A 25,913-nucleotide genomic window follows, 5' to 3' on the forward strand; every position below is an offset into this window, starting at 1 on the left:
TATTCCCATGTTAGAAGTTCTAAGCCTGAAACAGATCCAAAAGGCCAAAATGAAAAGTATATAAAATACTATATAAAATCTACACAAAAGAAACAATGCCTGCTGTCTTCCACCATCATTTTTCTTTACGATGGCCTCACCCTGGTATAATACAATCTTCTCATATACCGTTCAGCCTTAGAACATGGAAACCTAACAGGTCCTACTGTTACCATAAAGTATCCAGCAATTTTTGGCCAATATTCTCACTGAAAACTTACTACATAAATACAACGGGCATGCATAACTGTGTTCTACCACCCCATCTGTGTGTATCAGGCAGGAGCCCACACCGGCTAGAAACCCTATTCCCCGTGCCCCGCCCCCGTGAGATGAATTTTACCTACAATCTCACAGTGTAACCAGTAACTTCTCCCTCCCACAGTTTTGGGGGTTTTTTTAACCGCTTTGTTTGCCATGTGTTTAGACTAACAAAAGATGGTGTTTACAGGAAACTAGTGGGATCAGCACACAGGGCAAAAATAAACAGTTCTCTTTGGGTGAATATTATGTATTAATGCAGGTTCTCCAGGGAAAGAGGCAGTTGATAGTGGGAGGGATCTATGTAGGTACTGAGCCAGGGAATACTTGGGAAATCTACTTCTCTTACAAACCTAAAACAGCTTGTAAATAGAAAAGGGAAAAAAAAACCTACCCCACAGCTCTAATAGGTACATTTGTTTGTTTCTGGGTCTCTTCAAACAAGAAATGGAAAGTATGGTCACTCCTGATGTTAACCCCATGTTTGGAAATCGATCATTCAGTTTGTCAAAAATGCGGTTTGACCTTGAAACCAGTTACACAATTCACCCTTTAGCAAACTCAATTATATAATGTCTCTTTTAGAAAATGCAAGTGTAGGGGCGCCTGGGTGGCTCAGTGGGTTAAAGCCTCTGCCTTCAGCGCAGGTCATGGTCTTGGGGTCCTGGGATTGAGCCCCGCATCGGGCTCTCTGCTCAGCAGGGAGCCTGCTTCCCCCTCTCTCTCTGCCTGCCTCTCTGCCTACTTGTGATCTCTCTGAGTCAAATAAATAAATAAAATCTTTAAAAAAACAAACAAAAAAACGCAAGCGTATAACCTTACCATAGCAAAAGCAAAAATAGTCCTCAACCGTTTTTCTGAGCGTCTCAATCTCCACAGCGTCCACACTCATGCGATTCGCCGGGGCCGTAGATTTCATCTTGTGCATCTCTGCAGCCTTTTCCTCTTCCTCAACACCTGCAAAATAAGTAATGATATAAGACGCTCATATCCATTATCTTAATATTTGCCTTTCCATAAGAATAATTTTCTTATAATACTATAATATTTATCATTTGTTATAAATGAGTGGCTCAGTTGGGTAAGCGGCAGCTTTCAGCTCAGGTCACGATCTCAGGTAGGGTCCCGGGAATGAGCTCGGCGTCAGGCTCCTTGGCTTCAACCTTGACCTCTGCCCCTCCCCCACCTCACCACACCCACACCTGAGCCCTTTCTCTCTAATAAATAAAATCTTAAAAAAAGGCGGGGGGAACAGGGGGGCATTTAAAAATAAAAACCTACAATAAGTGACTTCAATAAAAACCATAAACGATCACCTCTGAAATAACTGCAGCTTTAACAAAAAATTCTATAAAGTAAAAATCAGCTACTTGTACTGGTTTTTTTTTTTTTTTAAGAAAAGATATCTTAAAAAAAAAATTAAAGAAAAGGTATCTTTACAGTAATTTGTCACCTACAAACTTAAATATGAGATTAGCAATGTCACAGAACACATTCCAGGTTCAAAACGTCCAACACACAGCCACGAGACACCTGTGGCTGCTGAGCACCTGATGTCCCAGTCCAAATGATGATGTGCGGTACATCTGCCACATATACCGGATTTTGAAAACTTAGCACAAAAGAGCATGCAAAATACCCCACTGATCTTTTTTTTTTTTTAAGATTATTTATTTATTTATTTATTTGACAGGCAGAGATCACAAGTAGGCAGAGAGGCAGGCAGAGACAGAGAGGAGAAAGCAGGCTCCCCGAGGAGCAGAGAGCCTGAAGCGGGGCTCGATCCCAGGATCTGAGCCAAAGGCAGAGGCTTTAACCCACTGAGCCAACCAGGCACCCCCCACTGATCATTTTTATGTTGACCACATGCTGTTTTAAATATACTGGGTTAGGGGCGCCTGGGTGGCTCAGCGGGTTAAAGCCTCTGCCTTCAGCTCAGGTCATAATCTCAGGGTCCTGGGATTGAGCCCCGCATCAGGCTCTCTGCCTAGCAGGGAACCTCCCTCCCCTCTGTCTCTGCCTGCCTCTTTGCCTACATGTGATCTCTCTCTGTCAAATGAACAAATAAAATCTTTAAAAAGTAAAAAATTAAAAAAAAATACTGGGTTAAACTATAACCACTGAAATAAATTTCACTTGTTTCTCTTATTGTCTTAACACAAACATTTTAAATTATGAATGATTATCATCTCATTGCTCCAAACCATGGGAAAGAAAATTCTCTCCAAGAAACTGTAAAACTGGGGCTCCTGGGTGGCTCAGTTGGTTAAGTGACTGCCTTTGGCTGGGGTCATGATCCTGGAATCCTGGGATCAAGTCCCGCATCGGGCTCCCTGGTCAGTGGGGAATCCGCTTCTCCCGCTGACCTCTCTTTTCTCATTCTCTTTCTCTCTCCCTCTCAAATAAACAAAATTTTAAAAGAAAAAAAAATCATAAAACTGATTCATATACCTACTGATCAGGTTTCAGAAGACCACTATTGATCCTCATCTGCAAAATACTTTATATAAACAAATATTACATACTTGAGAATTACATCCAAAGATTATTCCCTAGGGCCTTAAATTATTGGTAACAAAAAGAAAGTACGAATACTAATAGGCAGGGACTACAATTTGCAACTGAGGACAATTCCCCTAATGCTTAGTTCTAACCACTGGAGAACCACACAAGCAAGACAGTATAGGGAACGGGAATATAAACACAGCTGCCAGTGGGATTATAGTATTCATGGGACAGATGGCAGCTGATATACACATAATCAAAACAACATTATTACTATAAACTTAAATACACAAACATGATCAAAGACTTAAAAATTCTCAAAACGATCAGAAATAATGAAAATATTTAAATAGATTATACTATCATAAAGCTTAAAAGATTATAGTGGGGCGTGGAGGGGGGCCTGCAGTGCAGAGAAGATACGCTTTTATAAAAAGGGCTAAAAATATGATTGAGAATTTAAATTAACGAATTAAGAAAAATATTTTATTTACCCACGATCTGCTCAATTTATCATGAATTGGATCTAACTCGATAATGGAAATTTAAATAGATCTAAGTTGATAATGGAAATTTAAATTTGGCACTTAAAGACACACACACACACACACACACATCCCTACAGGGGTGCCTGGGTAGCTCAGTGGGTTAAAGCCTCTGCCTTCCACTCAGGTCATGATCTCAGGGTCCTGGGATGGAGACCCACGTCGGGTTCCCTGCTCAGCAGGGAGCCTGCTTCCCTTCCTCTCTCTCTGCCTGCCTCTCTGCCTACTTGTGATCTCTGTCAAATAAATAAAATCTTTAAAAAAAAAAAAAAAAAACATGCCTACAGTCATCCCCACCATTTTGTTCTCTTTCCATGTTCAAGAAAGGGCTGTATCACTGAGACAGTATGAAACCAGCAGGGAGTGTAAGCTTAAACACAGATAACCAGTCCGACTGTGTACGACCATAGGCAGTAACAGCCTACAGCAAATGTCTCTACTTCATCAGTTCCGTATCGAGTTAAATTTTCATCAGTTAGGGGCGCCTGGGTGGTTCAGCGGGTTAAAGCCTCTGCCTTTGGCTCAGGTCATGGTGGCGGGGTCCTGGGATCGAGCCCCACATTGGGCTCTCTGCCTAGTGGGGAGCCTGCTTCCCCCTCTCTCTCTCTGCCTGCCTCTCTTGTGATCTCTGTCAAATAAATAAATAAATAAATCTTTTAAGAAAATTTTTCATCAGTTGGATGACCTCCCAATCGGAGGACCACAAAATGAACTAAGAACTCTGACAACTTGGTTCTATGGAAGGAATCAGAGACTGGTTTAACTCTGCAGCGTGCTTACACAAATTTCGTGCAGAGAAAGACTTGCTCTGAACATGCCAAATACCTGTCAAGAAATTAACGGTTCATTTAAGTAAGAACCTTTAGGGGCACCTGGGTGGCTCAGTCGTTAAGCCTCTGCCTTCCGCTCAGGGCATGATCCCAGGGTCCTGGATCAGGCCCCACTTGGGGCTCCCTGCTCAGCAGGAAGCCCACTTCTTCCTCTCCCACTCCCCCTGCTTGTGTTCCCTCTCTCGCTGTCTCTGTCAAATAAATAAATAAAATCTTTAAAAAAAAAAAAGAACCTTTAATCAATTCAAGATTTCTCTACCTCCTCTCCCAGGTGTGCCACTAATCCAAAGTAACACCAAACAAGGAACAGGATAAACATTTACCATTTTTCTTAAACTCTTCAGCTTTTACCATTATATATTACAATGTCAGGGACATCTTGAGGTTCTGAAATGTGTCTCTAGACATTTTAGAAAATCCTTTTAGTATAAATCCCATTCTGCTTTAGAAAATAAGACATTTGTTATCCATAACTATTTAGGTCCAGTATTTACAAAATACAAAAGGCATAGATACAATACTTACAGTATTTTACAAAATCTTTCTGAAAATCCTTTCTGGTGTTAACAAAAGCACGTCCTCTCTCAGTTCCAACGACAAACACGTCTGTTTCATACACCGCAATGCAGGCCACTTCTGCCTTGGATTTGGCCAGTTCTTTACACTAAAATACAAAGAGCAAATGTGGCATCACATACAGATGTCTTAAAGTACTATGTATGATGAATGAATAAAAAATCTTATCACTTCAGGGGCACCTGGGTGGCTCAGTGGGTTAAAGCTGCTGCCTTTGGCTCAGGTCGTGATCCCAGGGTCCTGGGATCGAGCCCCACATCGGGCTCTCTGCTTAGCGGGGAGCCTGCTTCACCCTCTCTTTCTGCCTGCCTCTCTGCCTACTTGTGATCTCTCTCTGTCCAAAAAAAACAACAACAATAAAAAAAAACCTTATCATTTCAATGGTCTTACAGTATCTGGAATCAGATGAAGTTCCTAGTTTCTGGCCTTAGATTATCATAGAAAAAGAGTCACCATTTTTTAAAGGTACCGCTCTTTTATACAGTTTTCAATCCCAATGTTAAACAGGAAAAAACAGAATTTGTAAGAAAAAAAGGCAGAAATCCCTTCTAATCCGTTACAGGTCAAATCCCCATGAAACAGACTCAAGACTTCCACCCAAGGCTTACTGGAGAGCACGTTCCACAGCAACACCCAAGAGACGCGAGGGGCGCTGGATACGCAGACAGAGAGTTGATCGCTGGTGTGGCTGCGTCTGGGGAGCTGTGGAGCGGGTAGGGCCCTCCCAAAGAAAGGGGAGACCTTGGGCCAGGGAGCCTCGAACACTCACAGCAGTAGGAAGGATCAGGGCCATCATGGCTAAAGGGAAGTCTGAAGCCGACTCACAACATCCACTACATCATCCCACCTCCAGAGTACCTCTGTCTGAACGCACCATGGGAATCACGCTGGGGTGATTTTTTTTTTTTTTAAGTAAGTATGGCTTCTACTAAGTATATTCTTATGAAATGAAAAGTTCTTAAAAATCTTAACTCTTATATAACATTCCATTTTCTTTTATTTGGTACTAACGTTACTGGCAGTGTTGGTGATTCTAATGATCACTCCTCAAAATAACACCGAAATAATCTGGTGACAAAATATTTGTGTGCAGAGTGTCAAAGATAGGAAACGAGTCAAAAAACTTTTGACTCTGAAAGCAAATACTTCCAAGGTTCTCAGAACCTACTGCAAACTGCTTTCTAAGAAGAGTCTATCAGCTCACACTCCCATCTGACCTTCTAGTGGAGCTAAATCAAAATATTTTTTTTAAACTTTTTTTTATTTTTTTTAAGATTTTTATTTATTTATTTGACAGACAGAGATCACAAGCAGGCAGAGAGGCAGGCAGAGAGAGAAGGAGGCGAAGCAGGCTCCCTGCTGAGCAGAGAGCCTGACGTGGGGCTCCATCCCAGGACCCTGGGATCATGACCTGAGCCGAAGGCAGAGGCTTTAACCCACTGAGCCACCCAGGCGCCCCTAAATCAAAATATTCTTAACAAATGATACCTTGTAACTTTTCCAGGAACATTCTAAAAGGGCATCTTAGTTTAATCAATAATCCACTCCGGGACACCTGGCTGGCTCAGCTGGTAGAGCATGGCAACTCTTGATCTTGGGGTTGCTGAGTTTGAGCCCACTTTGGGTGTAGAGATTACTTAAAATAATAAAATCCTTGGGCGGTGCCTGGGTGGCTCAGTTGGTTAAGCGACTGCCTGCAGCTCATGATCCTGGAGTCCCCGGATCGAGTCCCGCATCGGGCTCCCAGCTCCACGGGGAGGCTGCTTCTCCCTCTGACCTTCTCCTCGCTCACGCTCTCTCTCTCTGTCTCTCTCTCAAATAAATAAATGTTTAATAATAATAATAATAAAATCCTTAAAAATAGTAGTGATAATAATCCACTGACTGGTTGGTATTAAAAATAAAGAGTATTGTACCTTAGTACAATATCGTTTCTGTAAAGTAACATACCGTTTACTTATTCTTCTACTATCTTAGTGATATGTTTCCCTATTGATACATAAAAGTACCTCACTTACTTTAGGCATTGAAAAGCTATTTATGGAATTAAATATATAATTTTGTATTTTTCCTTCTTTTTTCTAAGTTTGTGCTATTACTTTTTCTACTCATCTAGAATTTTAACTTAACACATTATAAAGGCTTGGAAGTTTGGGCAGTTTTCTTTTGCTTTTTGTTGTTGACTTTGGGGTGGGGCAAATACCCCACATGCTCACTATCATCTGTTGCAAACTACAGCTTTCCTCTAATCGGTTTTTATTTACACAATAAACCACCTTAAATAGAAATTATTTGCATAATATTGCTCTAAAATGTTATCGTGAATAAGTAAGTTTACGCCTACTGAGATGATTGGGAATCTTTTTAAATATAGCAAAACCCTAATACAAAACTTCTGACCTACAGGTGGAGCCAACAATTGTGCCAGTGGGACTAATGCTGCCCTACCATTCCGTAACCTGACATTTACATGAGATACACTGTGGCTGCTCACCTGGAAGGAACTGTTATTTCCTCTCCGTTGCAGGCCAGGGTGTGAGGGTACATGCCTACGCATCACTATCCACACTTAGTTGGACACCTCTGTCACCAAAGGCAGCATTAATGAAACAGCAGAGCCAGACTCATGTACTGCCCAAAGATTCGATCAAAGAAATCTATGCACCAAGGAAAATGATGAAACTGACCTACACACTTATTATTATACTTCATAATTTACAACAAGGAACATGAGGAGAGATACTCTTTCTGCTGGTGAGGAAGACATAAAACGTTAAGAATAAAGAAGTGACTTTGCCAAAGATAAGAAAATTAAAAAGACAGTCTAAGGAAGAGAATGGGTTCCATCTGACCGAATTATTCTATGTATAGAATAGTATTAAGGAAAACCATTTTAATAAACAGTAGGGGGCCACCCGGGGGGCTCAGTTAAACATTCGGCTTTGGTTATGATCCCAGGGTCCTGGGATCGAGCCCTGTGTCCAGCTCCCTGCTCAGCGGGGAGTCTCCTTCTCCCAATCCCTGTGTCCCCACCCCCTGCTCCTGCTCTCTCTCTGTCTGAAATTAATGAGTAAAATCTTAAAAACAACAACAAAAACAAACAAAAAACCCAGAGCAGGGACTCCTGGGTGGCTCAGGTGGTTCGGCATCTGCCTCCGGCTCAGGTCCTGATCCGAGGGTGGTGGGACGGTGTCCCAGATCCAGCTCCCTGCTCAGTGGTAGCCAGCTTCTCCCTCTGCCTGCCACTCCCCATGTTTGTGCGCATGGGCACACTCTCTCTCTCTCTCTCTGACAAATAAAATAAAAATCTTAAAAAACAAAACAAAACAGTAGGATTTAACCTTTAAACTATAATTCAGAGGAGCCTGGATGGCTCAGTCAGTTAAATGTCTACCTTCAGCTCAGGTCATGATCCTGGGGTCCTGGGGTCCTGGGATCTAGCCCCCTGTTCAGCAGGGAGTCTGCTTAAGTCTCTCTTTCAAAAAAAAAAAAAAGAGTCTCTCTTTCTCCTTCTGACCCTCCCCCTGCATGTGCTCTCTCTCAAATAAATAAATAAAATCTTAAAAAAAAAAAAGTTAACAATATATAGCCACTAACTTTCTTTAAGGAAAGAATATTTCAAACTTCTCAAGTAGTACAAAGAAGGAAAAAATGCCTGACGGGGGAAAGGTAACCAACCTGCAAACTCTGTCATACGGACACCTGTGAGGTTCAACACCATCTAATACAAGTCACGCTTAGGACCGGAAATACATAGCCCTCTCCTAGCTAGGACATGTTTAATTTCAATGTGTCAGAAAATACCTAAGTCTGACACTTATAAGTCTCTGAGCTGAAATACCAGGTTTCCAGCTATAGATCTATAAAAACATGATTAAGCAAACTAGTATTACTACCACCACAGTAATACAAAAATACAGCAAAAGGATACTTAACAGCTTACTATAATTATGTATACAATACAGGTTTCTTAAAAATGAAGAGCTAGGGGCACCTGGGTGGCTCAGTGGGTTAAGGCCTCTGCCTTCGGCTTGGGTCATATCTCAGGGTCCTGGGATCAAGCCCTGCTTCGGGCTCTCTGCTCGGCGGGGAGCCTGCTTCCCTCCTCTCTCTCTCTGCCTGCCTCTCTGCCTAGTTGTGATCTCTGTCTGTCAAATAAAGAAATAAAATCTTAAAAAAAAAAAAAGAAAGAAAAAAAATGAAGAGCTAACACTACATATTTAGTAAGAGGTAGCGGGGAGCGCAGGCACAATACAGAATGTAAACAGTAAGTGTGCTCTTAGGGCTCAGAATTCTACAAGTGCTCTTCACAGACACAACTGAACACCGGCACACACCAGAATATACCAACTCGTCCGGGGTGTCTTCAGCGTTCCACATAAATTCAAAGCCACTGCTTGCGAAACAAGAAACTGCCTAAGATATTGATAGGTAAACAACTGAAATTAAATGTAAAAAATTAAACATTCAGGTAAGTTCAGAGTGTTTGGAAACATGGTAATAAAATGATTTGAAAGCCTTAAATCCAAATTACTATTCAAGCAAAAAACTCTTCTTATAAAACCAGAAAACACGTATGTTTCCAAAAAAATTCAATCTCACCCACAAGCCCAACCTCTATCCAACTACAAACATTTTCTAACTATAAAGCCATCTCACCATGGACTCAAGAGCAGACATAAGGAACGTCACCACCATCCTGCTCTCTGAGGACTCCTCGTCTTCAACGGGCAGGGTAGACATTGCTACTTGGGCCATGATCCCTAGGAAAGAAATAAGACAGTGAGTGGCAGAAATTTACAAAGTCCTTCTACACAGATGTTCAGAGCTGCGACAGTCCTCCACAGATGCCTAATTTACAGTTTTCTTGCATAAGAGGAAAAAAAGCTCAGAAGCTGAGTATTCAATTTGTCAAAAACTCCCATCCTCTAAGATATAAAATCTACCCCCTAAATTTCCAACTAATTTCCATAAAATTAGGTCAGCATAATCCCCGAAATAAATTCAGATGTCACCCACGACCAGTTAAAATGTCTCAAGTGAGGGACGACTGGGTGGCTCAGTTGGTTAAAGCCTCGGCCTTTGGCTCAGGTCAAAACTCCAGGGTCCTGGGATCTAGCCCCATGTGGGGCTCTCTGCTCAGCGGGGAGCCTGCTTCTCCCTCTCCCCCAGCTCCTGTGCTCTCAGGGAAAAAAAAAAAAAAAATCTCCCATGTGAGCATTAGAGGTGAAGCACTGCACCATCCAGTGATCACTCATCACAGTCCATCACAGGACACAGATGCGAAGTTCCCTTCCTCCCAGGCACACCTGCAGTGGGTAAGGCAGAGACTGGGTGAAGAGAATTTCTTTGTTCTTACCAAGAAGGACAAATAACATCTAAGAATGCTTTACAATACAGCATTATTATCCTCTTTAGAAAACATTTTCCGCGGGGTGCCTGGGTGGCTCAGTGGGTTAAGCCTCTGCCTTCGGCTCAGGTCATGATCCCAGGGTCTGGGGATCGAGCCCCACATTGGGCTCTCTGCTCAGCAGGGAGCCTGCTTCCTCCTCTCTCTCTCTCTCTGCCTACCTGTGATCTCTGTCTGTCAAATAAATAAAATCTTAAAAAAAAAAGAAAAGAAAACATTTTCCGCTACCTGGGTGTTAGAAAGGAGCCTCAGCTAACCCTCCAACACCATAAAAATGCAACACATAACGCTACACAGTAAGTGCTGGCAAGGATGTGGACAAACTGGAGTCCTCATGCACCGTACTCGAGCATGTAAAATCGTGCATCCAGGGTGAAATCAACTTGGCAGTTCCTAAAAAAATTAAACAGAATTACCATGACACAGAGATCCCACTTTTGGGTGTATACCCCAAACCGAAAGCAGGCACTCAGATACGTCTACACCATGTTCACAAAAGCATTATTCACAACAGCTAAGAGGTGGAAACAACCCAGGTGTCCACCATTAGCTGAATGATGCACTAAACGGGACACGTACATCCGATGGCATAGAATTCCGCCTTAAAGAAGAAAAAAGTTCTGGGGCGCCTGGGTGGCTCAGTGGGTTAAGCCTCTGCCTTCAGCTCGGGTCATGATCTCAGGGTCCTGGGATCGAGCCCCGCATTGGGCTCTCTGCTCAGTGGGGAGCCTGCTTCCCCCTCTCTCTCTGCCTGCCTCTCTGCCTACCTGTGATCTCTCTCTGTCAAAAAAAATAAAATCTTAAAAAAAGAAGAAAAAAGTTCTGAAACATGCTATGATATAAACGAACCTCAAAAAGAGTATTCTAAGTGAAATGTGCCAGACACAACAAGACCAATATTATGACCCCACTCCCATGAGATACCTACATAACAGGCAAACTCACAGAGCCAGAGAGTAGAATGGTGGCCACCAGGGACAAGGAGGAGTGGGTAGTGGAGATTTACTGTTAATGTGCACAGAATTTTATTTGGATGATGAGGTTCTGGAACTAAATGATGCTGAGAGCTACAGAACAATATGAATGCACTTAATGCCAGGGAGCTGTACATTTAAAAATGGTTAAAATGGTAATTTTGTTATGCGTATCTTATAGAAATTGAAAATTGAAAAAAAGCAAAAATATACCACATAAAGACTCTAAGAAGCCAAAATCAAAAGCATTATTTCAAAGTTACTAATACCAGGGTACCCGACTGGTTCAGCTGACTCTTTTTTTCAGCTCAGATCATGATCTAAGGGTAGTGAGATCAAGCCCTGTGGAGGGCTTCATTCCTACTTAAGATTCTCTCTCTCCTCTCCCTCTGTGCTTCCCCCCCTCCACCTCTCACCCCAGCTCCTGGGCTCTCTCTCAAAAACAAAACAAAACAAAACACTGCTAATACTAAAAAAAACTTTTTTCTAGGGGCACCTGGCTGATTCAATCGGTAGGACACGCGATTCTGGATCTTGGGGTAGCGAGTTCAACCCCCACGTTGAGCACTGACCTTACTTTCAAAAAAAAAAAAAAAAAGTGACCTAGCTTTGTTTCCATGCCGGTTAACTACTAAGCTAAATTTGGGCATCAACAAGTAACAAATTGTGCATACTTGGGAAATAACACTTTATAATGAAACACAGTAACAAGGGGCACCTGGGTGGCTCAGTCATTAAGTGTCTACCTTCGGCTGGGGTCCCGATCCCCAGGTCTTGGGATGGAGCCCCGCATCAGGCTCCCTGCTCAGCAGGGAGCCAGCTTCCCCCTCTCCCACTCCTCCTGCCTGTGTTCCCTCTCTGGCTCTATCTCTCTGTCAAATAAATAAAATCTTTTAAAAAAAAAAAAAGAAAGAAAGAAAGAAAGAAAATCAGTAACAAAAACTGATACTTATCCCTGAATCTGTGAACAAACAGAAGCAATTTTGTTTTCCAAAACAAGATCTCTATCCTGAATAGAGACAGACTCAGGAACAATAGTATTGAGCAAGAGAACGCTTAAAACATATAAATTACTTTCCCTAACAGCCTAGGTCCCATTCTTTTCTCCTGGAAAAGAGTTTAAGTAAATTTATATTAAAATGTGGCTCAGTCAAAATGAACTACAAAAGCATATTATTCTGCCATAATCACAACATTCGCTTAGAATATACGGTCATTATTTCTGAAAGTTCATAGGATTTCTTACTCATCTCACTTTTCTCTGTTCTCCAGAAAGGGAAAAAGGAGTCGTGAAAAGGGCACATGTTCTCATGTTACAAATTCAATTTCGTGTCAAAGGTTATAGCCATTCTTAGTGTCAGAACACAACACTGGGACAATTTTCTGCCTACTGCGATTTCTGCTTCTCACCTTAAATTGCCGGAAATCCGCCACGAGGTCATTCACGCTCAATGAGTATTAGGAAACGGGGAGACAGACCCCACACTGACAGCCCTGCAGGGGTACCGCAGGCGATGAGAGGTTCTGTTTCATTACCAGAACTTCTCAGTAGGCACCGTAGCACTTATCAACGGGAAGAACCGTGGAGGTGATGAGTCCAGCAGGGCTTGATGGGGAAGGGGGGGTGCATTTTGTCTGGGGCTTTCTGCTCTCAGGAACGTGTGCATTTGCATTACAACAGAAACCCTCTGAACTGTTCTTTGCCCGTCCCAAGGCTCTTCAAGGAACACTCTCCCTGCACCCCTCACCCGGTAACCACTGCCCTCCTCTTCTCTTTCCCAAAAAGGAACAGCCATCACGCAGTGGCACTGATGATGCACACCAAGGCCACACACCGGGCCGAGCTGCTGACACAAGCTTATGGAGCATGAGGCATGACAGGCACTGGCAGACTAGGCTGTGGGTCCCCAGACCCTGCAGCACTAAATCAACCACTTGCTTCCAAGTCCCCCTTCACCTCTGACCTTTTATAAGCCCCCTCGTTTTAAATAGCAGTTAGACCAAAAAAAACAAAAAAAAAAGAAGAAAAAGAAGAAGAAGAAAGATCTATTCATTACACCCATCATGGTTTATTATCCACTTCATACTCACAACAACCCTGTAAGGGAGAAAAGAGTAAGAGCACAGAAGCGAAACAGAAGTGTATTCGCAGAGGCTAGAAAAAAGAACTTCACAGGAGCCAGTGTTCTCATAAAACACTTGCCCAGAACCCCTGTATTCTTTTTCTGGTTTATTTTAAACAGGGTGTGTGTGTGTCTAGAAATGAACGACAAAAAAATCATCACTGAAAGCAACTAAAATGGGACAGTTAGCTCTGTACTCAAGGAAGGCTAATGGGCAGATTTCTGTCTCTAAACGTCATTAAGGATATTCTTTGGAACAAAAAGGAAAATGAACAAAATGATTATGTACTCCGTAAGACAGTAAACACACACACACACAGAGAGAGACACACACAAGAATGAAAGAAAAGAGAAAAGAAAATTTATTTTCAAGTGAGACCTATGATGAAAGCAGGTTCTTTCTGGTGTCTGGGAACACCATCTCCCTGGGATCACCATAATCCAAGTTCAGGGCGTCAGGCTGCCTGGGCCACCCAGATGTGAACCCAGACCACAAACAGGGATGGAGACTATCTTACTCATCCCTCATCCAATTTGGGGTCTCATCTTACTGGGGGGGGGGGATGTCTATTTGACCCCTAGTTTTGTGCAGGCTCAGGGCTTCCATTTCTGAGCCTCTCATCCCATAAGGCGGTGTAATTGGTAGGTACCTTCAGGACAAAAGTGATTTTCACTTCTATTATCTGAGCTCCCACTTTCTTTCTCCTATTAGCCTTTCTGTATTAGCCCTTCCAAGTTCCCATCTCATCAACTTTTTGTTATTTATACCAGCTTTATTTTGTCATTTTAGAACCTTCTTATTAGTTCCACCCGCCCTGGGAACCACATCTTATCTTTATTCTGAAGACTAATTTATGAATTTGCCAGAACTATCTTAGACTGTAAGGTTACAAATTCCTATTTCCAACCACCCCAAGAAGGGAATTTTTAATGTCTAATTATTCAGCTGAAAGGATCCACAACTAGATCCAAAAACACAAGACGTCATTTAAGTTCTCTCTATCCCACAGAGAGTCTTCACTTCTGGAGCGAATGGGTTTCTCTCCTAAGACAGAGGTGACAGTCACATGCATCTTTAGCCTCACCGCACACCCATACTGTGACCCTAGAGGCAACAGACTACCATTATCTTCCCACTACGACGTGCACAAGAGTTCTGGGGGCTTGTGTCGCGAGCCTGGTGTAACTGCAGGGGCTATGCAGAACACAATTATCCGGGGTTCCCTGCACCTGGCATCCTAGTGAGGACCACACGGGAACAGGAAGGCAGGCGGGACGCCTGGCCAGTCCGTGCAGCGCGCGACTCTTGATCCCAGGGCTATGAGTTCAAGCCCCACGTTGGGCGTGGAGCCTACTGAAAAGAAAGCAGAGCAGGACACTGGTACCAGGGGAGAAGGAAGAGGGAGCCTAAGCGTGCCTCGCACGCAGAAAATCACAGCACCCTTAGTCTGCTGGACCTTCTTTCCTGTTTTTTCAGTTTACTCAATTCGTCCATTCTGAACATTTTCTGACCTCATCTTGTGTTTCCCTGATTGGATTTCAAGTCTCCCTTAGAACTTCCGGAGATGACCGTCACTGGACTGCTACTGTTTCCCGCATCTCCCATCCTGGGCAGCTACTGGTTAATGGATAGGATGCCTTTCTGATGTGTCTGAAACCAGACTCCAGCCAGTCTTGCCAATCTTCTTGGATTTCTTGTTGGAGATCCATTTCAAGGATTAGGTTTATCTGGGTCCTTACTGGTTTTGTTTTGTTTTTTTTTAAGATTTTATTTATCTGACAGAGATCACAAGTAGGCAGAGAAGCAGGCAGAGAGGGAGGGGGAAGCAGGCTCCCCATTGAGCAGAGAGCCCGATGTGGGGTTCCATCCCAGGACCCTGGGATCATGACCTGAGCGGAAGGCAGAGGCTTTAACCCACTGAGCCACCCAGGCGTCCCTGGGTCCTTACTGTTTTCATCTGTTCTACCTCAAAATAAGCCAACACCCGATTCCATATAAATTTTCATTTGACCATACTGCTTTTAATTTACTGATCCTTGGGGCGCCTGGGTGGCTCAGTGGGTTAAAGCCTCTACCTTCGGCTCAGGTCATGATCTCAGGGTCCTGGGATCGAGCCCCGCATCGGGCTCTCTGCTCAGCAGGGAGCCTGCCTCCCCTTCCTCTCTCTCTGCCTCCCTCTCTGCCTACTTGTGATCTCTATCAAATGAATAAAATCTTTTAAAAAAATTTACTGATCCTTGCTGTTCATGCTGAACAGCAAAATAACAAAAAGAATATTTTATAGTGAGTCGGAGACTTCACGAAGATTTTCACATATGCCATTATCAGTCAAACAACAACAGCAAAACACAAAACAAAAAACCCACTGAGGTCTTTAGTGTTTTTTATTATGGTGATCTCTAAAATATTACTAATACTGGGTGCCTGGGTGGTTCAGTCGGTTAAGCCTCTGCCTTCAGCTCAGGTCATGATCTCAGGGTCCTGGGATTGAGCCCCCGCCCCCGCATCGGGCTCTCTGCTCCTCCGGGGGCCTGCTTCCTCCTCTCTCTCTGCCTACCTTTGATCTCTGTCAAATAAATAAATAAAATCTTTAAAAAAATAAAATACATAAAATACTACTAAATTTTCAGTACTTGTGTTTCAAATTTAAGCTTTGGATCAGAGTGGTAAGTGGGGAAGGTACTATATTACGCTGATTCTGGGGTTTTTTTTTTTAATTTTTTTTTTTAAGGGGAAGGTACTATATATTACGCTGATCCTGTGGGTTTTTTTTTTAATTACATTTTTACCCTATTTCTTTTTTGTATTTATATTTTGTTAATTTCAACAAGCATCCTTCCATTTCAATCCTACAACCTGTGATCTTAGATCAAGGGGGAAAAAAAAATCTAGTGCAACCTCCTTGCTCCCTTATGTTATAAATGAGAAGCCCAACCTGGAAAGATTAGCTGTCTCGCTGTGGCCATACGGATGGTTAACTTTTATAACAAGCAGCTGGAATCCGTATCTCCAAATTCCAAATTACCTTTTTCATGCACAATAATAATCAAAGAAAAGAAGGTTAAATAGAGGAACCCAAGATAAATAATTACACAGGGATTAAAACTGTAATACTAGGCAATCTTCACGAGGCACTAGAGTAACGGCCACCCACGGCCACCCACCGGAAACAAACTGAAGCCAAAGGACAGTATCCTTTCTGTGCAGCACAGACTGCAGGGACACTGAGGAATACTTCACGTATCAGCATCAGTCACAGTCTATGAAAAAAACAAAGGATTTGGTTCAAAGAAAAAATATGAATTACAGGCCAAGTGTCTCTGTGAACACGTAATTTGTGTCACAGAACGCTGCTGACGGGCACCATCAGGAGTCACCTCTCCTCTTCACAGCAAATAACAGCCCTCAGAGTTGAGTTTAAACAACAGTGTAACTTAGTAAAATTTTAGCAAAATCCAAGACCTAGGACCCACTCCTCAACCAGGAGGAAATGGATTTAAACTGATAGAGGCAACAGGCCCATTATTCTATTCTATTCTCAAAAACTTTATTTTTGGGGTGCCTGGGTGGCTCAGTGGGTTAAAGCCTCTGCCTTCAGCTCAGGTCATGATCTCAGGGTCCTGGGATCAAGCTCCACATCGGGCTCTCTGCTCAGAGGGATGCCTGCTCCCCCCCACCACTGTCTGCCTCTCTGCCTACTTGTGAGCTCTCTGTCAAATAAATAAATAAAATCTTGTGGTTTTATTTTATTCTATTTCACAAAAAATTGTGAAAATAAAGTTTTTTAAAAAATTTTTTAAAAATTTTATTTTCACAATTTTCTATAAACTGCTAAGGTTCTCTCTGTTATTGTTACTTATAGTAAACAATTAAGATCTACCCACATAGGGGCGCCTGGGTGGCTCAGTGGGTTAAGCCTCTGCCTTCGGCTCAGGTCATGATCTCGGGGTCCTGGAATCGAGCCCCGCATCTGCCTCAGCATCCCTGCTGAGCGGAGAGCCCGCTTCCCCCTCTCTCTCTGCCTGACTCTCTGCCTTCTTGTGATCTCTCTGTCAAGTAAATAAATAAAATCTTTGGGGAAAAAAAAAAAAGATCTACCCACATAGCTACTTAAATATGGTGAAATAAACTTCGAGACTGCAAAAATCATTACCTTTCCTGATTCAATGTTTTGTACAAGAGCCATAACCCCTAAATCCCAGCCAGACACCTGGATGGATAAACACTGAGAAAATACTCAACAGCACCTAAAATACCGACCACGATGGTACCGGCCCATGGAAAACTACAGACAGCACTTAGGACAGGTAATGTTATTCAATTCTGTAATTATTCAACAGGTTTCAGAGGTAAAAACAAAGTAATATTTCTACCAAGACAATCTTTCATCCAAACTTCTTCGGCTTCTGACCTCTACCCCAAAAATGCAGCGGGAGGCATCTGGCTGGCTCACTAGGTAGAACATGTAACTCTTAATCTTAGGGTCATGAGTGTGAGCCCCATGTTGCAGGTACAATCTACTTAAAATTTTTATTTTTATTTTTTTAAAGATTTTATTTATTTGACAGACAGAGATCACAAGCAGGCAGAGAGGCAGGCAGAGAGAGAGGGGGAAGCAGGCTCCCTGCCGAGCAGAGAGCCCAATGCGGGACTCGATTCCAGAACCCTGGGATCATGACTTGAGCTGAAGGCAGAGGCCCAACCCACTGAGCCACCCAGGCGCCCCTCTACTTAAAATTTTTTAAAAAGGGGAGCCCAGGTGGCTCAGTCCTCAAGCATCTGCCTTCTACTCAGGTGACGATCCCAGGACACCGGGATCCAGCCCCGCATGGGGCGCCCTGCTCAGCCAGAAGCCTGCTTCTCCCTCTCCCACTCCCCCTGCTTGTGCTCCTCTCTCGCTGGGTCTGTCAAATAAATAAAATCTTTAAAAATAAATAAATTAAATAAATAAAATACACTTAAAAACACAGTGTGGTTTTCCTGTATTATGGATGTCTTTATCTAGGCCATTATATAAGATCCCGTCCTCGGTTTTTTTGCAGTCAATTCCAGTCGTTTTGCATTCTATGAGACCTAGTCTCAGGTTATTATTTATGTGAGGTAGAACTCAAATTTACCAACTCATTTTATTAAGAAATCCTAGTCAAGTTTTGATTAAATTGGTAATGAAAGGCAGCATCATAGTCTAAAGTACGTAAACCAACAGAAACATCTTCAGTGAGATGTAAAAATAATTTCAAGTATCACTCAATTCTAAGGAAAATGTAAAATGGCACCTCAGACTTCTAAATATAAATTGTATCTTGTAAAAGAAGTTTCCTCAACATGATGAGCACAAACAGAAAAGTTAAAATTCCTCATCTAAGATGTCACACATTTTGTCCTAACAGGGTGCCTAAAATAACTGGAAAGGATCTAATGGTTCAATCGGCTGATTTTATCCTAAACAAGTTTCGGTTGCATTAAAATCAATTTGGGTCATCATATAATACCATATTCCCACAATCTTCTAGGCTGCCGAAATCCTTCTACCTCTGAAACTGATGGCACTTAACACCTCCATGTTGTACCTATAATCACTAAGTGGTAAAACCTAAAGAATAGGTTTCTCAGGAAACATTCCATCCCTAAATTTCAGGTACATATACTACGGTCAGTTCGGACCGCAAACACAAAGCTTGTGTCTTACATCTCCTTCAACATGCTACCATCTGTTCTAATTATGTCTGCTTAGTAGCTGCTACAGAAGACCTGTTTCAGGTAATTCACTGACCCTATTAATTTGGCTTCTGAAGGACACCAAAGACATTACCTTGATTTGTTTATTACCAAAGTGGGGCATATGCCTGACACATTTTACAGAGCAGAACCTTTTTTTTTAACATAAGAAGCTTCTACCTCGGAAAAACAATTACAGAATTATTAAGTAGAATATAACATGTTCTTTTAAACCGTACCATCTACTGTAAAATTTATTTTTTTAAAAAGACTGTATTTATTTGAGAAAGGGAGCACAAGTGGGGGAGCATAGGTAGAGAGAGAAGCAGGCCCTCCCCACCCCCAAGCAAGGAGCCTGATGTGGGAATCAATCCCAGGACTCTGATCGTGACCTGAGCCACCCAGGCACCCAAATTTAATCAGGTTGTTAATGTTTCCCAAATTCCACTATTCAAAATATTTAAATTCCAGAAAAACATTTCATTTTCTGAGATTTAGACAAAAACTATAATGGGATTTTTAGGTCCATGCGCTAACCTTCATTCTAAAAAATAAAAATCACCAGCCTCAAGAGAAAAAAAAATCCTTAATTCTAAAAAAGAGAGTTTTGGGGATGGGAGGGATGGGGTGGCCAGGTGATGGACATTGGGGAGGGTATGTGCTATGGTGAGTGCTATGAATTGTGTAAGACTGATGATTCACAGACCCGTACCCCCAAAACAAGTTAACACATTATATGTTAATAAAAGTAATTAACTAAAAATTAAAAAAGAGAGTTTCATTATCTCCAAAGTATTACCACACAAAATACTTATTAACAAAGTAAAGTGTGGCACACACCAAGTGATCAAAGTTAACCTAGTCAGGGACAGACAGACCTCACGTCCCACCCAACAGACTGTACCGAGAACACTGTGATATTCCTGCCTAAAAACATGGACAAACCCAAGCTGAGGGACATTCTGTAAAATGACTACATCTTCAAAAAGGTCAAGGGCACCGATATCAAAGGCCAAGGAACTGTTCTAAAGTGAGGTGTATTAGAGGGACAAGACAACTGAGTGAAAACGTGATCCCTGGATTAGACAGAGCCTTTTGCTCTGAAGAGACATCTGGCAGGGCTGCCCTGGTTCAGGTTGTGAGCCTGGGTCCTGGGATCAAGCCCCACATCGGGCTTCCTGCTCAGTGGGGCGTCTGCTCCTCCCTCTCCTTCTGCCTCCCCTTCTCAGGCTCTCTCGCTCTCAAATAAATAAATAAAATCTTAAAAAAAAAAAAAGTGACATCTGGCAAAACCTGAATGAGGTTTTTTTGTGAAGGATATATGGGAAATTTTTGTTTGCTGTCAGTTGCAGAGCGTCCCACAAAATGTTTAAAGCACTAAGTACATATAAGCTAATCAAAATTTTTCTACTTTTGCCTTATCTCATGGGTGTTGAAGTCTTGCTGCCTTTTTTTTTTTTTTTAAGATTTTATTTATTCATTCGACACAGAGAGAGAGATCACAAGTGGGCAGAGAGGCAGGCAGAGAGAGGGGGAAGCAGGGAGCCCGATGCAGGGCTCGATCCCAGGACCCCGAGATCATGACCCGAGCCGAAGGCAGAGGTGTAACCCACTGAGCCACCCAGGCGTCCCGAAGTCTTGCTGCTTTTGCTGTCGAAGGTAGGAAGAACGTCAGAACGGGGAGAAAGGCAAAGGAGGTTAAACAGTAAATTACTGATTACAATATGTCTCTATTAGCTAAATAAAACTGGAAATGGGCTATTTTTCTTTCTGCATTTGAAGGAGGGAGTGACTAGAAATTCATGAAGGTAAATAAGCCTAGACGTGAAAGCACACATACTACACTTGAAGGGTTATCAAACTTCTCTATAAGACTGCACACAACTGGTAAATGGGGGGCTTTTTTTTTTTTTAAGATTTTATTTATTTATTTGACAGACAGAGATCACAAGTAGGCAGAGAGGCAGGCAGAGAGAGGAGTAAGCAGGCTCCCCACTGAGCAGAGAGCCCGATGCGGGACTCGATCCCAGGACCCTGGGATCATGACCTGAGCTGAAGGCAGAGGCTTAACCCACCGAGCCACCCAGGTGCCCCAAACCTGGGGCTTTTTATTTGGCCAGTATTTGTTACTGACCATGTGTCTCTGCACTAGACTGGGGTGGGAGGAGGAGTCCTGCCACTCCAGCACTAACACAGTGCCTGGCACATAGTAAGTACTCTTGACACATGTGCTGAACTCAACAATGAATCCTAAACTTCTGGCGGATGTTTTCCCCTCAATACTAGAACCTAGCCACAATGAAGGCTCTCAGATAGTAGCTCGCTGGCTAAAATGCCTAAGTCAGAAAGTGTAATCAATAATTTGATCCCAGGGAACTGTCTGGGTCACTCAGTCGATAAGCATCTGCCTTTGGCTCAAGTCATGAGGGTCATGGGATCGAGCCCCATATTGGGCTCCCTGCTCACCGGGAAACCTGCTTCTCCCTCTTCCACTCCCCCTGCTTGTGCTCCCTCTCTCTTTTATTTTAGAAATAAAATCAGAAATCCCTAAGATGAACCACTGCTCAAGATGGATTTTTTTTTTAAAGATTTTATTTATTTATTTGTCAGAGTGAGCACAGGCAGACAGTGGCAGGCAGAGGCAGAGGGAGAAGCAGGCTCCCGCTGAGCAAGGAGCCCGATGTGGGACTCGATCCCAGGACCCTGGGATCATGACCTGAGCCGAAGGCAGCCGCTTAACCAACTGAGCCACCCAGGCGTTCCCTCAAGATGGATTTTTAAGTCAAGGTTTTTAAGTTTTGATGGCTGACTCTGCTTACATTTTAAGATGTTTAATTCTTCATTTCTACCTGCTGCAATAAAGCTGGTAATCATGTCAGTAAAACCCAAGCGCTCTCAAGAAGAAACAAAATACATTTGGAAGGTTAAGATTTGAAATGACCTGTAATGGCTATATTTATGCCTAAAACTTTACACCCTTCTCCACCACATTTTAAAAAACATGTTGAGATACCTAACAAAAATAGCTACATTTTCTTTTTTAAAAAAAGACAGGTGAAAGGAAGAATTACAAAATAAAATGAAGCCAGGGAAAGAGGATCTGCCCCGCTGATGATCCCACGTTCAGTCCTGAACCCAAGTGGCCAAAGCAATGTCCTTGAAAAACAACCAAAAAAGCACCTTATCAGCTGTTCAGGAAGATCGGCAACTTTTCTTGGCACTAGAGTTTAAGAGAAAATGTTTGCAAATGCACAGATTATCCTTTTAAATTGACAGTCCAGATCTGGCTCTACCAATACACTAAGAATGTATCCCTTTGACCTTATTACAAATTTAAAAATTATTTAGGAAAAAAAATTACTTAGGACTGGGAAAGGTGGTTCAGTGTTCTTTTTCTAACTCTGCATGAATGGGAAGAGGAAAATGAAAATCAGTAACTATGACCTACGAAGTCCCATCTTTATTTTTGCTCAATGCACTGTTCACAGACGGCAGGCCACAGGGCAAAGCTATCGTGAACACCAAGTTTGGAATCAGACCAAAGTTCTGAATTCAAGTTCTAGCTCCAGTACTAGATATGACTGACCTTGGGATTCTTGAACCCCAAACTTACTACTCTGGAAAATGACAACAGTATGTGTATTTACCTCACAAAGTTATCAGACTGTAAGTTAAAGTACCTGCCGGTGTTTCACACAAGCATTCAGTAAATTAACCATTTAAAAATTTAAATTTCAGGGCGCCTGAGTGGCTCAGTGGATTAAAGCCTCGGGTCATGATCTCAGGGTCCTGGGATCCAGCCCCAGCATCTGACTCTGCTCAGTGGGGAGCCTGCTTTCCCCGCCCCCACTTGCCTCTCTACCTACTTGTGACCTCTGTCAAATAACTTATTAAAAAAAATTTTTAGGGGCGCCTGGGTGGCTCAGTGAGTTAAGCCTCTGCCTTCAGCTCAGGTCACAATCCCAGGGTCCTGGGATCGAGCCCCGCATCGGGCTCTCTGCTCCGTGGAGAGCCTGCTTTCTCCTCTCTCTCTGCCTGCCTCTGCCTACTTGTGATCTCTGTCTGTCAAATAAATAAATAAAATCTTAAAAAAAAAAATTTTTTTTAATTTAAATTTCACTCAAATAGTTACTTTCCAAACACATATGTACCTATTTATTTGCATATAAACTCTCCAAATCTAACAGTGATAAAATGAAGATTTCCCAACTAGTTGCTTTAATTACCACTAAATAAAATAACCTATTATCTGATGGGGCAGGAAAACTAATGAGAAAAGTGTCAAAATAAACCACTGCTTTTTTCCCCATTTATTTTCCCCAACTTTATTGGGGAACACTGTCCCTCTCAAATAAATAAATAAATCTTAAACACATAAATACACCATGCATGTATTTAGATCAAATGTGGTCCTCAAAAATTGCTTTAGATTTAATTTTAAAGTCACCTTACCCCAAATATCTAAAACAAAGAACCTAGAGTAAACTTACACACTCAACTGAAGAGTCTTTATCCTGAAGCTCTCAACAACATAATCTGCCCAGACCAGTATCCTTCAAGAAATAGGTTGGGTCCCGAGGCTTCGCAGAACTAACACCCAGCCGGCCCTCAACATGCGGGGTGAGTAGGTACTGCTCCAGAAGCATAAGGGACTCCTTCTCCCCCAAAGCATAAATACAGACGAACAGTGAACAGCTCAGCCACTCATTCTGCTGGTGTAAGAAAACTGTTCTGGGGCACTTGGGGGGCTTAGTCGGTTGAGCATCTGCCTTCGACTCAGGTCATGATCTCAGGGCTGGGATCGAACCCTAAAGTCAGGCTCCCTGCTCAGATGGGGAGCCTGCTTCTCCCTCTCCCTCTGCCCCTTCCCCCTGCTTGCTCATGCTCATGCTCTCTCTCTCTCAAATAAATACATCTTTAAAAAAAATTCTTTAAAAAACTATTTTAAAAAGTGGGTTCTTGGGGCGCCTGGGTGGCTCAGTGGGTTAAAGCCTCTGCCTTCGGCTCAGGTCATGATCCAGGGTCCTGGGATAGAACCCCGCATCAGGCTCTCTGCTCAGCGGGGAGCCTGCTTCCCTTCCTCTCTCTCTGCCTGCCTTTCTGCCTAATTGTGATCTCTGTCTGTCAAATAAATAAATAAAATCTTAAAAAAAAAAAAGTGGGTTCTTAAATACCATTGTTAAAAAAAAAAGTTCTTCCTACAGATAAGGCTATAAATAAAGGGAAAACTATGAAATAAGGAGACTCAAAAAGTGAGTATCTAGTCAAGTGACTACCCCACTATTTCACAACATACCCTAGAAAAAGTATTCTAAAAGCTTTGCAGAAGCAATCGACATGATAAAAATAACTTTTTAAAGTAGGCTCCATACCCAGTGTGGAGCCCAAAGCAGAGCATGAACTCATGAGCCTGAGGTTCAAGACTTGAGCTGAGATCTAGAGACGGACACCTGACCGACTGAGCCAACCAGGCCCCAGAAAATAATTAACTTACTGTAAAAAATACTAAGCTACAGACTACATATGCAAATGGAATTCAAATCCAACAGCTATCCTCAAAGCGGTAAGACCCACAGGATCAGCAACCTTCACACGCTCTGCCTAACAGGGCTCCCTTTAACCAAACACCTAAACTGGATAGAACTCTTCACTCCTCTCTGCTTCTACAATTACACTATAATATAATCGATACAGTAGTTTCAAAAAATTATTTCTTTGGTCACACTATAAAAAAACTTCAAGAATCCAAAAACCACTATAAGAATTTAAAAAGGAAGGACAGAGGCGCCTGGGTGGCTCCGTCAGTTAAGCATCTGCCTTTGGCTCAGGTCATAATCCCAGGGTTCTGGGATCAAGCCCCGCATCGGGCTCCCTGCTCAGCTCCCTCTCCCTCTGCCCCTCTCCCCCACTCATGCGCTCTCGTTCACGCTCTACCAAATAAATAAATAAAATCTTAAAAAATTAAATTAAAAAGGAAGAACATTCTGACACATCCTGTAACATGGATGAACCTTGAAGACATGCTAAGCGAAGCAAACCAGTCAGGGAAGGACAAATACTATACTTATGCAGTCCCTGAAATCATCAAATCACAGGCAGAAAGTAGAACAGTGGGTGCAAGGGGCTGGGGTAAGGGGAAACCTAGACTGTTTTTAAGAGGCAGTTTCAGGTTAGGAAGATGAAAAAGTCCCAGGGATGCCTGGGTGGCGCAGACTCTTGGTTTTGGCTCAGGTCATGATCTCAGGGTTGTGGGACCGAGCCGGCTTTACGCTCAGCAGGGCGTTTGCTTGTCCTCCCTCCACTCCTCCCCCGGCTCTCTCTCTCTCAAATAAAGCTTAAAGGAAAAAAAAAGAAAGAAAGAAAGAAAGAAAAGAAAAGGTCCTGTGAGATGTGATGGTCCCAACAACATATGGGATTGTACCTAATCCTCCTGAACCATGCACTTAGAAATGATTAAAATGGGCACCTGGTCCCCTCAGTCAGTAGCGCAAGTAACTCCTGATCTCACGGTCATGAGTTTGAGCCCCATATTGGGCATGGAACCTACTTAAAAAAAAAAAAGTTTTAAAAATATAAAAATGGTTAAAATGATTACTGATATGATTTCTCTGTAGTATCTTCATTGCAAGTATTATGTAGCTATCATAATAATTAACAATACGCTAAATATAAGTAAACTATAAATGAAAAATGGTCCAGTTCTGTGGTATGCATATTTTGAAACTTTTTTTTTAATCACAATGAGGAACCACTTGAAAGAAAGAAGTGTTCATGGTGGAGATAGCAGACACAAATTTATTCTTTACAAAGGGGACAAGTGCTATTTCCATGGGTTTTCTACACTTTGGGGACTTTTGTTCAGATCTATCCAAATTCTTCTGCTCCAGAAAAAAGCATTACACAGAAAAGCAGTGATCCAGCAATCCCACTC

At 42.5% G+C, this 25,913-nt stretch overlaps 1 protein-coding gene across 4 annotated transcripts in view; it reads right to left on the reverse strand.

Annotated features, from left to right (window-relative positions):
• Window positions 1-25,913, reverse strand: part of GTF2I (general transcription factor IIi) — a 106,870-nt gene that overhangs the window by 73,336 nt on the left and 7,621 nt on the right. For all 4 annotated transcript variants that reach the window (XM_080829788.1, XM_080829787.1, XM_080829786.1 and 1 more), the window contains exons 2-4: window positions 9,416-9,519; window positions 4,706-4,844; window positions 1,123-1,257 (exon numbers count right to left, since the gene is read on the reverse strand). In XM_080829788.1, the coding sequence (XP_080685914.1) occupies window positions 1,123-1,257; window positions 4,706-4,844; window positions 9,416-9,514 (373 nt within the window). In that variant the 5' untranslated portion in view covers window positions 9,515-9,519. The remainder of the gene's footprint in view (window positions 1-1,122; window positions 1,258-4,705; window positions 4,845-9,415; window positions 9,520-25,913) is intronic.

This window comes from Martes martes, assembly GCF_963455335.1.
Source record: "Martes martes genome assembly, chromosome: 18".
NCBI classification, from domain to species: domain Eukaryota; kingdom Metazoa; phylum Chordata; class Mammalia; order Carnivora; family Mustelidae; genus Martes; species Martes martes.